This window comes from Gossypium hirsutum, chromosome D06 (assembly GCF_007990345.1).
Source record: "Gossypium hirsutum isolate 1008001.06 chromosome D06, Gossypium_hirsutum_v2.1, whole genome shotgun sequence".
NCBI classification, from domain to species: domain Eukaryota; kingdom Viridiplantae; phylum Streptophyta; class Magnoliopsida; order Malvales; family Malvaceae; genus Gossypium; species Gossypium hirsutum.
This window is the reverse complement of record NC_053442.1, coordinates 43,484,976-43,499,445: the sequence shown is the minus strand read 5'-3', so window position 1 is coordinate 43,499,445 and position 14,470 is coordinate 43,484,976. Positions and strand designations below refer to the sequence as shown.

Below are 14,470 nucleotides of genomic sequence, written 5' to 3'. Positions count from 1 at the left end.
AAACCAAAACCTAAACCCATAACCCTATCTTTAAACCATGAACCCCAAACACATAATCGGTAACCCTAAAATCTTAAACTTAAAGCCTAAACCTCAAACCCCGAACCTAAACTCAAACCTTAAACCTAAAATCTCAAACCCTAAACCTTAAATCTCAAACCCTAAACCTTAGGGTTTAAGGTTCAAGTTCAAGATTTGGGATTCTAGGTTTGAGGTTCAGACTAAAATAATTACCAAAATTATGTGTTAAGACATAAAAAAAATTTGCACAAGAATTACTAATATTTATAAATTGGTTGCACAAAAATTAAAAAAATTTTAACTTATGAAAAAGAAAAACAAAATGATTAAAATTTGTACTAGAAGAAAAATGTTTGTTTATAATTTAAAAAATTAATTATTTTAAATAATTTAATTAAATTAAATTAAGCTAAATAAGATATTAGATATAAATAAGTGTATAATAATACTGTTATTTTTAAAATTTAATGACGTGACACTATTTTATTGGTGCCTAAAAACTATACCTTTTAATATCATCCTAATATAATTTATTCCCTCTGCTAAAATATAGTTTTAAAAGTTAAAAATGCATTCTCTTATTTTTATTGGTTAATATATTAAAAAAACCCTTAAATTAATTCATTTTATATAAACAATTCCTTAAATTATTCTTAGTAAATAAATAAGCCTCTATCCTATATTTTCACCAATAAAATATCTTGATTTTAATATTAAAGTAAATTATTTTAAAATTTTAAACTAATTTGCATTTATGCTAATGTGAATTTCAACCTCTTATCTTAATTTCTTGTTAATGCAATAGAAATTATATATATTTTCGACATCAACATATAAGCACTCCCAAAATGTTTTAAAATATTATTTTGTTTTACTTTCAAAATATATTATTTTATTTTTATTTTTATTTAATAAACTATTCTCATCAAATTTATATCACCACAAATGCAAATTAGTTTAAAATTTTAAAATATTTTTATTTTAATATTAAAATCAAAAGCTTTCATGGATAAAAATAGCATAAGAGTTTTTTCAAAACAAGATAAGATATAATAGTTTAAGGGCTTTTTTTTAGCATATTATCCTTTTTTATTTGAAAATCCTATTCCTATTTTTTATATTGTTAGTATTTTCCATCAAAATCTGTCAACTTGATGGATATTTTTACATCAATTATTGAGAGTAGACTAATTTTAACAAAAAAAATATTATTGATGTTAATGCTTGGATTAGGATCTTTGAATAAAAAAAGTAAGAGTTTTTTTTTTATTTTTAATCCTTTAAATATAAAGATTAAATTTTAAACTTTGCCAAAGTATGCTGACTTGATAAACATTTTAATATTTTAATTTTTCAAATTAATTGAAAATAGAAAACAAGTTTGCTTTATAGCACAAGTGTTTGTTTTCTCTATCTACTTGGTAAGCACGTTTTAGGGTTTTTGTAATTGGTTAGGGTTTTAGGGTTTTTTTGAAAGAGTTGGTTTCTCTGGTCGTGTAAATGATGGAAGAGGAATTGGTTAATCTCAATATTATAGATGAGGAAGATCCAGTAGAGGTGTTAGGGGATGAAATTGCAAGTGGTGAGGATTATAGGTTTTGTTTGGTAGGGCAGGTGCTAATGGACAGTGTTCTATGTTTTTCGTCAATGAGTAATACTTTGGCAGATCTATGGCATCCATTGAGAAGAGTGTGCATTATGGAGATTGGTGAAAAACGAGTCTTGTTTCATTTTTATAACAAGATTAATCTAAAGAGGGTAGTAATGAATGTCATGGTTCTTTAATAGGCATCTCATTGTGTTTCATAAATTGGAGGTGAGGATCTGATTCAAGGTCCTCTTTTTTATGTCGCTTTTTAGGTGTAGGTACATAACTTGCCGTTGGGATTTATTTCTGAAGGGATGGTGCGACAATTTGGAAACTTTATTGGGCAATTTTTGGAGGATGATGTTGCTTTGTTAATGAAGGGGTGAGGAATTTCATGCAACTTAAGGTGATGATGGATGTCCGTCTTCTATTAAAGAGGAAAAAACATGTTTTTTAGCAAAATAAGTCCACATATGCAATTTTTCAATATGAAAAGCTATCGTTATTCCATTTTATATGTGGAAAGTTGGAGCATGGGGAATGTTTTTGTTCGGTAAAATTAACTTTAGATTCTTAGGAGGTGGTGTTTGAATAGGATATGTCATTGAGGGCTCCGTCAACGAGGGTGACGCCGACTGTGAGTAGGTGGCTGAGGGAAGACTATAGGGATGGTAATTGGATTGGGATAGAAGTGGATAGGGATAAGGACAAGAGGAATTTTGGTGATTTTCAAACTGGTTTTCCTTATTAGATAAGGGGGAAAGAATTGAAGGGTTATTTGAATAAGGGAAGTCGAAACATTCGACAAACTAGGAGCGAAATGGGAAATGGGCCAGGATGTGGGTGGGCTGTAATGAGTTAAAGGGAGTGGACCCAAAAATGAAAAAGAGGCCTATTGAATTTATAGATGGAAAGAAGAGACAACAAGTACAACATGTGGATGTTACAGGCTTGAATAGTCATGTTTTAATGGAATTAGATGTAGTTAATGAAATATCAGTGGCCGCTGTTAAGCAGGCTGACCGATCACAATGAAAATGTTAAGCTGGAATGTCTGTGGTTTGGGATAGTCACGGACTGTTACGCATTTGAAAAATAAGTTTAGATAAGTTCAGCCTCAGTTACTTTTTCTTATTGAAACAAAAGTTAGTGCTAGACGTATGGAACAAATAAGGAGGAAGTGCGGTTTTGTGAATAGAATTAATGTGAATGCTGAAGGGACAAAAAGGGGATTGTCTTTAGTGTGGAAGGAGGGTTTGACCATTTCTTTAAGAAGTTTTTTGAAGTTGCTTAATGACATGGAAGTGGATGAGGGAGATAATAGGGCGGTTTGGAGATTTATAAGTTTCTATGGTTCCCTTGTGGAGCATGTTAGAAAGGAATTGTAGAATGTATTAAGGCAAATGAAAAATAACAATAGGTTGCCGTGGTTAATTTTGGGAGATTTTAATGAGGTGATGTTTTCATTCGAAAAAAAGTGAGGATATCTCCGTGACGAGAAGCAAATGTTGGCCTTTTGGGAATTGTTGATGTGATTTGGTTTTTGACATTTGCATTAAAGGAATTAATGAAAAGGTAATATCTATGGATTGGGTGATATTTTGGTGAATCATCTCCAACATAGTTTCTCAAATCATTATCCGGTTGCAGTTGATACGGAGGGAAGTAGGGGGTTCCGATCAACTTCGGGACATTTGCAGTTTCGGTTTAATGATAATTGTGTTTTGGAAGAAGGTTTCAAAGATCATTTAAAAAATGTTGGGAGATGAATTTAAGTTTTAGACTAAGTAAGGTGAACGGAGAAGAGTTGAGTGAGAAGGTCTTGGCAGAGATTACTGAAGTTAAATTGATGTTGAATTTGGAAGTTGATAGGGAAGAGTTGTTTTGGGAGCAGAGAGTAAGATTCAATTGGCTTTGGATGGGAGATTGTAATACCTCGTTCTTTCATAGTTTTTCCTCTTCTCGAAAAAAAAGGAATATTGTTAAGGGATTGGAGGGTGGAAGTGGGGCTTGGGTTAGTGGAGAATAGGAGATTGTTGGTGTAGCAACAGGTTATTTCAAAGATTTTCTTTCATCAATACCAATGAGAAGTTGTGATTTGTTACTTACTAGAGTTCAACCATGTATTTTAGAAAGCTTAAATGAGGAATTGATGGCTGAGTTTAAAGTAGATGAGATGGTGGGGGCGATTAAAACTATGGCTCCACTCAAGACGTCCAGCAAGGATGGTTTTCCAACACTTTTCTATCAAAATTTTTGGTATGTGGTAAGGAAGAGGTTGCTAAGTACTGTTTGGAAGTGCTGAATGGTCGAAGAGACTTAGAGGAAGTGAATCGTGCAAATATTGTGCTTACTCCTAAAGTACCTACATTGAAAAACATGGGCCAAATTAAGCCTATTAGCCTTTGTAATGTGATTTACAACATTATCTCGAAAGTGGTATTTAATAGATTTCAAAGGGCCCTCAGTGTTTGTATTGATAAAACACAATGTGCATTTGTGTCGGGTAGGCAGATTATTGATAAGATTCTTGTAGCCTACGAGATTTTGCACTCTTTTAAGAAGAATAATGAGGGTTTGACTGGCTCTTTTGCTTTAAAGCTTGATATGAGTAAGGCTTATAACAGAGTTGAATGGGTCTTTCTGGAAAAATGATGAGTTGACTAGGTTTTGGTAATGCATGGATTTCACTAGTAATGAGGTGCGTTACTAGTGTATCATATTCGGTGGTGTCAAATGAGATTTAGGAGGAAGAATTTAGGCCTACAAGAGGGTTGAGGCAAGAAAACCCTCTGAGCCCATACTTGTTCATCATTTGTGCTAAGGGGTTTTCAACGTTGTTTAATATGGTTAGATATGGTTAGATGGGAGTGGAGGATTTTTGGGGCAAGGGTAGGAAAAAGTGGGTTCTCAATTTCACATCTATTTTTTGCTAATGGTAGCATCTTGTTTGGCGAAGCCTCGATTGAGGGGGCTAACACAATAAAATCAATGGTGACTGAGTATGAAGAGGTATCGGGACAGTTAATTAACTTTGATAAATTGTTTATTTATTTCAGTGGTAATGTAGGTCATTAGGTGCGTGAACAGGTAGGAAGAGCGTTAGGGATGCAAATCTCAGATAATCCAAAAAGGTATATTGGTTTGCCAACGATGGTGGGACGTAGAAAAAAGCATGATTTGTAGATATAAAAGAAAGATGAATAGTTAAAGTGTGCGTAAATTGTCATTAGGGGAATAAGGTGTTCATAATGTCCATTTTGCAAGTCATCCCGATTTATGCAATGCAATGTTTTATTGTAATACCCTAACCCGTATCCATCGCCAAAATAGGATTTAGGAGTATTACCAAGTAAACGTAACCTAAATCATTCATTTCAAAACATTTCAATAATCATAACATAACCCATCATTAAACATGCATATTGTCCCTTATTCAAGCCCTCGTGGCCTTAGAATCACTTTAGAAATGATTCGGGACTAAATCTAGAACATTTGAAAAATTTAAGAAAAAGTTAGAAAAATTTCAATGGCAGGGGTCACACACCCGTATGGCCAGGCCGTGTAACTCTCTGACTTGGGTCACAAGCCCATGTGTGTTGCCCATATGTGACACACGCTCGTGTGGCCAGGCCGTGTGCACCCAAAAGTACCTTAAACTCAAGTTTACCATTTCCTACTTACTTGGGCACTAATCAACTCAATTACCAATCGTTTAACCTATTGAAAACACGATTAAACATGCCCAAAATACACTAAATTCATCACCTAATATGCCTAACCAATGTACCCTCATTGGTGCCACATGTTATATCATAAAAACATATCATCCATGCATCATTCAAATCAAAGCTTTAAACATGCCAAAATCAATCAATTTGACCTAGTTTATATCTACCTAAAACATGAACTTAAATTCACAACACCTGACAAGTCTTGGTTCAAATTAACATGCCAAATTATGGCTCCAAACACAAACATAAGTTTATATATATACCAAACCAATATTATACTTAAACTCAATTACATCACATATACTAAATTCATTAAAAACCAAACACATCCTACGTACATGCCATTAAAAAAGATAAACATAACCACATTTGAGACCGAGATTGTTGTTGGATGCTGAGTTAGCGATCAAAAAAGAAGTACCTAACCTACGCACAGAAAACAAAACCATACGCTGAGTAAAACTTAGTGACATTTCTATAATTTGAACAATTAAAGACATAAAGGTACAAGAATGCATAATTTGAATTATATGAACATACTATTGTCTAAGCTTATAATTTCCATATACTATTATTTCAATTTCGTGCATATTACCATATCATTTCATACCATATTCAATTTTCACATGCTATCATATTTGATTTGTTTAACAAATATCTCAATACACATCACTAGCTATATAAATAGCTTTTCACATATCAATCCACATTTAATTTAAACAATGGCATTATCCATTCCATATTCAATTCATGAGTACATAATTCATATATTCCATTTGTTCACAGCATATTTCACATTTCATTTTCAATCCATTATCTCATTTCCATTTCACACATCATGTCATTTCAATATCAATTATAAAACTTTATTATTTATTTACCCCTATTAACACGACTTGGACTCGGACGGATACACGGATCCAACCAACACACAAGTTTGACACCTAGTGCCTCATCAGATAAATCCGAAGTAATAACTGCGTCCAGCGCTATATAAATTGACACCTAGTGTCTCATACGTTAAACCGAAGCAAATTGACACCTAGTGCCTCATCGACTCGAAGTCAAAGAAATCCTTGAACTCTTCCTATCATATGGCATGCCATCTATATCTGACTCAGCCCAATACAGTTAATAGGGTTTCATTTCACTTTTCAAATACAACCAATATCCAATTCTCATATTTGCACATTATCACATTTACTCATTTATTCATTTCAATTCAAATAATCAATACATTCATAATGTATATACCAATTCAATCCATTTCAATCAACTATAATTTCAATTCACTATCAAAGTGCCAAAATGTTCACCTCAACCACTTACCATATGCATTAATTCAAAATACAACAATTAACAACTATGTTCGGTTTATAGAAATACAAACCGTGGATTTCGAGCTATTCGACGTCGATTTTATCCTTCCCCTTTTTAGTCGAGGATTCTGGTACGATGTTAGCTACAGAATTAAAATAATTAAAATACGTCAATACAACACAATTCAATTTCACATTAAATATTTTAATTTTTACTCAATATTTGCTTAAATTTTAATTTAGTCCCTAAACCGAGACTAATTTTTATTCTTTATATTTAATCCTATATTTTTTATAATAATTTTGCTTGAAGCTAAATTTAGCTCCTTATTTTCAATTAAACCCCTAAAATTTGATTTTTTCACAATTTAGTCCCTATTACTCAAAATTTACAATTTGTTCTACAATTTAATCCATTTCCATTTCTAGCTTAAAAATCTATCAATTTAATATCTAATACTAAAACTATTCAACATTAACAACATTTAAAATCTTAATCAATGCTAAAATTGCAACATGAGTCGGGTAGTACTAAATATCGGGATTCCAAAAATATAAAAATTACAAAAAGGGACTAAATTGACTAACTAATTTTGAATATGAACCCTAAGGTCCCTATAGCCATGCATCTTTCTCTTTTGCTTTTCTCTCTTTCTTTATTTTCTTTTTAATTTGCATGTTCTCTTTTTTTCTCTTGTTTTGTTTTATTATACTTTATTTTATTAATATTATAACATATATATACATATATATTTCTTATTATATAATATAACATATAATATATAATAAGTTAACATATATATATATATGTAATCATCATTAATGCTGTCCACTTAATGGAACAAGGGTATAATTGCTTCTTTAGTCCCTTTAATTAATTTCTAATCTATAATTCAACTTCTAATACTTATACAATTTGATCCCTACACCTTAACAACTTATAAATCATCCAAATTCACTTAACTAAAATCTAATTAACTACTCAACTAACTTCGTAATGTTTTTATTAAAATATTTACAAGTTCGATTTACAGAAATGGAGTCTCGGGAATGCAGTCTCCGACACCCCTAACTATTAGCTCGTTAGATTTATGTTGCCTATTACATTGTGTCATGAATTGGAAACATTGATGTGCAAGTTTTGGTGGCGCAATAAGAAAATAAATAAAGGTATACATCGGTGCAATTGGAGTGCTATGTGCATTCTCAAAGCGCAATGAGGATTGGGGTTTAAAGAGCTTTCAAAGTTTAATATGGTCTTATTAGTGAAACAAGGATAGAAATTGGTTACAAAGCCCAATAGTTTGTTTGCACGAGTAATGAAAGCAAAGTTTTATCCACGAGGGGATTTCATAAGTGCATGTTTGGGCTCTTACCCTTCGTATACTTGGCGAAGTATTTTGAGGGCCCGAAGGCTGCTAGAGAATGGTATAGGCTAGAAGGTTGGGGATGGTTTAGTTGTGAACATTTGGAATATTACATGGTTGCCTGGTCCTAGAGATGGTAGAGTGCAACTTCAGAACATTTTTATTAGATATACTACGGTTTCATATCTAATAGATATGAAAGTGGTTACTTAGAAGCGTGATGTTATCCGAGATTTGTTTGGTGACGAGCAGTTGGAGAGGATATTATTAATTCCACTAGTTAATAGTGTCCACACAAATGAAGTGATCTGGAGGGATGATAATACATGAGAGTATACAACGAAGACTGGGTACAAGTGGATCATTACAGAGGGGGATAATTTTCTGGGAGGTAATAATACATTGCAATTTGTGAACCTAATTAGTTTTTATACAAGATTGTGGAGTATTGATATTCCCAGCAAAATTCGTATTAATCTATGGAAAATAGCTAATGAATTTGTGCCTACGTTGTGTGCATTGAAGTCAAGGCGGCTTGCAGTGAATACTCTTTGTCCAGCCTATTATGGGATTATGTCTTCACGAAGCAAGTCCTGCAGGAAGTATGAGTGGTTTTCTCGACTACCAATATGGAACAAAATTGGAAACAGTGGTTAGTAATGGAATTTGGAAGTAGCAGCATGTTAATGTGCAGAAAATTAGCTATTTCTTTTTGGGCCTTATGGTATAATCAAAACAAAGGTTCTTCATGAGGGGATAAGGAAGCGGGTACAAGACACAGTGGTGTTTATTAATGGCTATTGCTTAAAAATTGAGCAGTTGGGAGAGTTATCTAGGGTCATGCAAAGGCCAAAATTGGATAGTTGGGAATTATTAGAGAGTGATGTAATTAGGATTAACTTTGATGCCTTTTATCATCAAAAGTTGCATAAATCAAGTTCGAGGATTATCGAAATAAAGAAGGGTTGGTGATGGCAACGTGTATTTACCCATGGGAGAATGTTCTGAATCCGATTATGGCAGAGGCGTGAGCATGTTTACAGGTAGTCATATTCACAGAGGAACTGGGGTTTAGAGATGTTTGCGTAGAAGAAAACGCTTTAACGGTGGTAAAAAAACTAAAATCTACAGAAGAAGACAGATCGAACATAAGCAATTTGATAAAAGATATTAAGGGAAGAGTGCCCAAATTTAGAAGTATACAGTTCAGATTCGTAACTCGAATGGCAAATGAAACTACGCATGGGTTGGCGATGGAAAGTTAAAAATATGATTACCTTGTTTATTGGATGGAGGAAGCCTCGATGAAGGTGGAAAGGCTCGTTGATCGTGAGAGGAGGGGGCTTGTAAAGGGAAAGTAGGTTTGTGGCGATTGAGTCCGGATGTAAAAGGCGACTGATAGTTCGATGAACTCTGTGGCATACGGGGAGGCTGGGGAACAAAGTGACTATATTTGGAAATCTAGGATGGTTTGAGTGCCTCTATGGTTCACTGATGCAAGGAAGGGTTATGGTAGTTTCTTGAAGATGAAAGTACGCTTTCAGGCTTGGGGTCCTTTCGTTTCCTTGTTTTAGGTTTTTTTTCCCTTTTCTTTAGCTTTGTTGATAGTTTTCTTTATTGTTTCTATGATCCCCGAGGATTCGTTTGGTCGGCCAATTGTTGAAAGACAATTGTAAGGATAGATGATGATCGATGGCTTGTAACCGTTTGTTTTCTTTTTCTCCAAGTATTAAATGCATCAGTTGGTGATTTCCAAAAAACATTAATTGAAAACAGAAAATAGAATATTTAACGAAGAAGGGACAAATAACAATTCAAAAAATAATTTAATTACAAATCTAAAAAGCATTACAATTCCCTAGAACGAAAAAGAAAATCATTTAATGCAGTTACTACAGTATAAATTGATTACATTTTTAAAGGACTAGCAACATAAAGAAACAATATTACGCTCAACTATCAGTATATTTCATACTGAATTTGGTAGCTCTCCAAATAGTTGTATATTACTCAATTCACTTGAAGCTATTTTGGCCATATGATCGATAATCTTATTTTGAGATATCGAAACGTGATGAAATCTTACTTTTCAGTCACCCTTAAGCAAACTAAGTATTAAGCCTAACTCGCCCAATTTTCTATTGGTCGTTAAATAGGTTAAAATGGATTCTACCAAAAGCACGTAAGCTTTCTATATTCGTTCTCCCATACATTTGAAGACCTTGTATCACTGCTCTTGTTTCGACCTTAAATTTAATCTAATGACATTCTTAGAAATATTATTTTTTGTTTTTATAAATTAAAAAATGAGTGAGTGTTTAGTACACTAGTAGATTATCTTTTTTATTCCACAAACAACATTAAAAAATAGACATGTATTTTTTTATTAAATATTTTACTATGCTCTTATAGGACACATCTCAACCTTGGTTATAAGATCTAATATTGCAAATAAATATTACAAAATGTATTTTCTTTCCAACTATTGTATTCAAATTTATTCTAATTAAGTAGGAGTTAATTGTCATTAAAAAAAAAAGAAGCGAAGTGGGGATATATATATATATAAATAATAGACGAAGACAATTAGGTCAATCCAGTGTGTCCGAAAACCGAGAAGCTGAAGAAAAGACAGCGCCTTTGTTTCTTAACCAAACCAAAAAAATATTAATAAATATAAAAACCCAATCGCAGAAAACTAAACTTAAAGTTCCATACCCCTTTATTAAACCCAAAAAAAAAAAGTCTTCTCCTTGTCCATGTTTTTCTCACTCTAAAACAAATTATAATCTTTGAGATTATTTCCTGAAAAAAAATTTGAGATATATACATATTATCTCTCTTTTATTTCTACATTATTCTGCAAAATCTCGTCCGTTTTTTGGCTGATTTCACTTTTTTAAAATTTTGGCTACTTTCCGTTACATTAAAAATTCTAAACTTTTTATACCCTTCTAGTTCTAACGAGTTTCAAAATTCATTAAAAAAGAAAAAAAAACCTAAAGAGACCGCCTTTTGCTTTTGTTTCTGGGAATTCTTTTTATTTATTATAAGAGGGTGGCGTCGGCTAAGTGCGCCGGATGTGCCTGAGGAGAAGAGAAAGGCTACGGCTTTCTTGATTTAATAGAAATTTCCGGTGGTGGGTCGTCGTTGATTTTTTGGAAGTAATCGTGGGCCGTACACGTGTACTTAGGAACGGAGATGATAACGAGGACGTGGGGTACTTGGGAGGAGCTTTTGTTAGGTGGGGCAGTTCTCCGCCATGGTACCCGAGATTGGAACCTCGTCGCTTCGGAGCTCCGAACCCGAGCTCTTTCTCCTTTTGCCTTCACTCCCGAGGTTATTATACGATTAACACTTTTTTAAAATTTAATTAACAGAGTATTTTCTGATTTGATCCATTTCTCCCTTTTTAGGTATAAAATTGTTCTTCTTTATTAATTTTAGCATTAAAGAAATGAGAGTGAAACAAGACAAGGACATGAATGGTTACGTTTTATGCGGCAAACAAGTCTTGACATTAACATGTGTTTGTGATTTTGATTATTATTATTTAATTACTATTGTCAGGGTAATGGGGAAGTACTTGTCACGTGATTTCCACGTGACCAATAAGGATTAATGAAAATGCGTGAAGCTGAAAGCCTTGACTATTTTTGATCTTCACTTCTGGTTGGATTCTACTATAAAATGTATTTTAGGAGAATGAAAGCGCTCAATTTTTGTAAATGAGGGTAGTTAATAGTTCGCTTTGACTCCCTAAATATAAGTATTTGTGTTCGATATTCGTGTTTTGACATTTTGCCTAATGTTCGATAAAAAAGTTCAAGGTTCAAGGTTCATAGGATGTCGGTTACTTGAACTATTGAATGATATTTGAAATGCATCAGTATGAATTAACATCTTTATAATACGACTACATGATTAAGGATGTGCATTTAATTGACTTATGTTGAACTTTCCTTGTTTAAATGGGAGGGAGTACTAGGATAATGTTCCAGCTGTTAATGCAGTGTACTGAAATTATTTGTCCAAATGGTCGATTTTATTTTCCTACGTTATGGGGAATGCAGGCATGTAAGGCCAAGTATGAGGATCTACAACGACGTTACTCAGGTTGCAAGTGAGTAATCCTGTCCCGAGTTTGTTCGAGTATTATGTATTAATTTCCATAGTTACATTCTCAAGTATGCTTCTTTTAGAGCTTGGTTTGAGGAGTTACGTAAACAACGAATGGCTGAATTGAGGCGAGCTTTAGAGGAATCCGAAGATTCAATCGGGTGAGTAATTTGCCTCTATTGCCAAATGGGCTATGCTTTTAGTGGTTTTGAGTCTTGCTCCTATACTATTCCTTTGTAATCTGTCAATGGAGTTCCAAAATACTCAACACTTTAAGAAGATTCTCCGGTTTTTAATCATACACAGCACAGATTCTCAATTGCCCCTCCAATGCATGCTAGCCAAAATGCGTAAAAGCTAAAGCTATGACCTGGTTGATTGTCCTGGAAGAGCTTTTGTTTGCGTATTAGTTTGAACTTTAGTGAAAATTGAGCTTTTAATTTCGGATGTCTCAAAGTACATGAACCTGAATTTATGTTTTACATAAGAACAAACCAAATTTATGCTTTTGATCTTGGTATCTTCGGATTTTTTACGTCCTAAAACTTGCATTCTTGTGTTTATATTACTCTGGATTTATTCTAGTCCTCCTCAGGTCTCTGGAATCAAAGCTTGAAAACCTAAAAGCTGAGAAAAGAAATGATTCAGGGGTTGATTATGATTCCAGTCCAACAGAATCAGCCTTACCATGTCTTAAATCCGAGGGATTTGAGTTTTCCAGTAAGGACACATGCAAGGATGGCCTCTCTGCTGGTAGTTTTACGCAGGAGGCCCAGACAAACTGGGCGCCTGATTGTCAGATTCCAGCTGCAGTGCCTACTGAAGAGATGGATTCCAAGCCAGTAGGAGACGCACTGACCTCTGAGAGGGAGAAATTTTCAAGCATTGATAAGTTGGCAGATGCTCTATGTGGAGGAAAGTTGCTGTGTATACGGAAGAGGAGAGGGAAACGAAAGAGAAAGGATTGCAGTAAGGATACCAAAGAAGGGAGTGTCGGAGAAAGCGAGGCTTTATGCCCGGCTGATGTTGCAAGTGCTTTGCTTTGCAAAGAAACTTCAGTTAGCAACTCTGCTCAGATTGCCAAATCTTCGGCTGTCGAGGATCAAAGTGGAGGTTCAACCAAGGAAGGGATTGATGATATAATGAGAATATTTAGTTCTGTCGCAGAGAATGACTGTGCTTCTGTCTTTCGGCGGAGGCTTGATAGTCAGGTAAAGGAAAGTATTCTCGGTTTAGTTCATTAATGATGTCAATAATTTTTATTAATCTGCTTTTCAGTTACACCAAGCACTAGCTTCGTTCAGTCGTCCCGAGGCTTAATGTTTATATATAGATAATCTCGAGATTGTTCTTTTCTCACACAGAAAAGAGGAAGATACAAAAAAATGATCCTACGGCACATGGATTTCGACACCATAAGATCAAGAATAGTCAGTAATTTGATCATGTCTGTTAGAGAGCTCTTTCGTGATATGTTATTAGTTGCCAACAATGCCTTGGTCTTTTATTCCAAGAACACTCGTGAATATAAATCCGCACTGCATCTGAGACGTATTGTCACCACAGCTTTGTGGCAACACTTTAAGGAGTACAGAGGCAAGGTTCCCATGACCACCTTTACCTCCAACACACCTATGCACAAACCTCCTGCAAAGCCCTGGAGCATTCACCGTGGGAATCGCAAACCACCTGGAAACGCATCAAGCAACAGGAATCCCGTAGCTGGGGCTTGTCATGGGAGTAAAAAGACAACTGCTGCAGATTCTCCAGCATCGGATGAGTCCTTGGCTGTGACAAAGAAGGTTTTAGCTTCTCGGCCAAGAAAAGTCAGCGGTGGACGCACAGGTCAAAAGTCTGAAGCTCGAACAAAAGGAAGAAAGAGAAGTGGAGGTAGGTGATAATGTTGTACAAATGTATAACAATCTGTCTTCTATTATGAGACCCTGTTGTAAATGTATGTAGTTATGAAGTGTAAGAGTTTTGTCCCTTAGGATAAACAGTTCTAGAATTGCAGTTTTACTTTCAAAACTACCATTAATCAGTGAAAAACAGGAAACCCTTTGTGATGGAGAAGGTGGTTGCTGGGTATATAAACAAGGGTGAAAATGCCAATCATTGGCTCATGATATCCAAGGCAATCATGTTAGAAAAGAACGAAAGTCGATCTCGCGGAAATGTACCAACAACACAAAAACCCACTCTAATTAAACATCCAAATAACTAGTTTTTAATTAATTGTTTTATTTGTTATTAAGTATAATTAAAATATATAATAAAATTAAAGTTGTAATAATTATACATTTAAAAATAACTAGTCTTCGT

The 14,470-nt window shown here is 34.1% G+C and overlaps 2 protein-coding genes across 6 annotated transcripts; one reads left to right on the top strand and one right to left on the bottom strand.

Annotated features, from left to right (window-relative positions):
- Window positions 1-5,205: 5,205 nt before the first annotated feature.
- LOC107900627 (uncharacterized) lies at window positions 5,206-9,783 on the bottom strand. 4 transcript variants are annotated; one of them, XR_001684986.2, is made up of 3 exons: window positions 9,307-9,783; window positions 6,734-6,805; window positions 5,206-5,769 (listed from the first exon to the last, which is right to left on the bottom strand). XR_001684986.2 is itself a non-coding variant. In XM_016826296.2 (3 exons), exons 1-3 carry the CDS (start codon window positions 9,449-9,451, stop codon window positions 8,593-8,595), a joined length of 339 nt encoding a protein of 112 aa, XP_016681785.1. In that variant the 5' UTR covers window positions 9,452-9,783; the 3' UTR covers window positions 8,282-8,592. The 4 variants fall into 4 exon arrangements, 1 of the variants encoding a protein (XP_016681785.1); XR_005914915.1 differs by having other exon boundaries at window positions 5,206-5,764; XM_016826296.2 differs by lacking the exons at window positions 5,206-5,769; window positions 6,734-6,805 and adding exons at window positions 8,282-8,650; window positions 9,019-9,154.
- Window positions 9,784-10,632: 849 nt separating this feature from the next.
- LOC107900626 (uncharacterized) lies at window positions 10,633-14,214 on the top strand. 2 transcript variants are annotated; one of them, XM_016826293.2, is made up of 5 exons: window positions 10,633-11,368; window positions 12,103-12,152; window positions 12,232-12,309; window positions 12,744-13,359; window positions 13,513-14,214. In XM_016826293.2, exons 1-5 carry the CDS (start codon window positions 11,231-11,233, stop codon window positions 14,044-14,046), a joined length of 1,416 nt encoding a protein of 471 aa, XP_016681782.1. In that variant the 5' UTR covers window positions 10,633-11,230; the 3' UTR covers window positions 14,047-14,214. The 2 variants fall into 2 exon arrangements, with proteins under 2 accessions (XP_016681782.1, XP_016681784.1); XM_016826295.2 differs by having other exon boundaries at window positions 10,650-11,368; window positions 13,427-14,214.
- Window positions 14,215-14,470: the final 256 nt, after the last annotated feature.

Excerpts from the sequence above, each read along its gene's own strand:
- LOC107900626 (XM_016826293.2), top strand. The coding sequence starts at position 11,231 with ATGATAACGAGGACGTGGGGTACTTGGGAGGAGCTTTTGTTAGGTGGG. Across the intron at positions 11,369-12,102 it reads CTTTTGCCTTCACTCCCGAG|GCATGTAAGGCCAAGTATGA; the intron begins GTTATTATACGA and ends TGGGGAATGCAG. Across the intron at positions 12,310-12,743 it reads GAATCCGAAGATTCAATCGG|GTCTCTGGAATCAAAGCTTG; the intron begins GTGAGTAATTTG and ends AGTCCTCCTCAG.
- LOC107900627 (XM_016826296.2), bottom strand. The coding sequence starts at position 9,451 with ATGCCACAGAGTTCATCGAACTATCAGTCGCCTTTTACATCCGGACTC. Across the intron at positions 9,155-9,306 it reads TCCTCCATCCAATAAACAAG|ATTTTAGTTTTTTTACCACC; the intron begins GTAATCATATTT and ends CTTCTTCTGTAG. Across the intron at positions 8,651-9,018 it reads TTCAGAACATTCTCCCATGG|TCGAGAAAACCACTCATACT; the intron begins GTAAATACACGT and ends CCATATTGGTAG.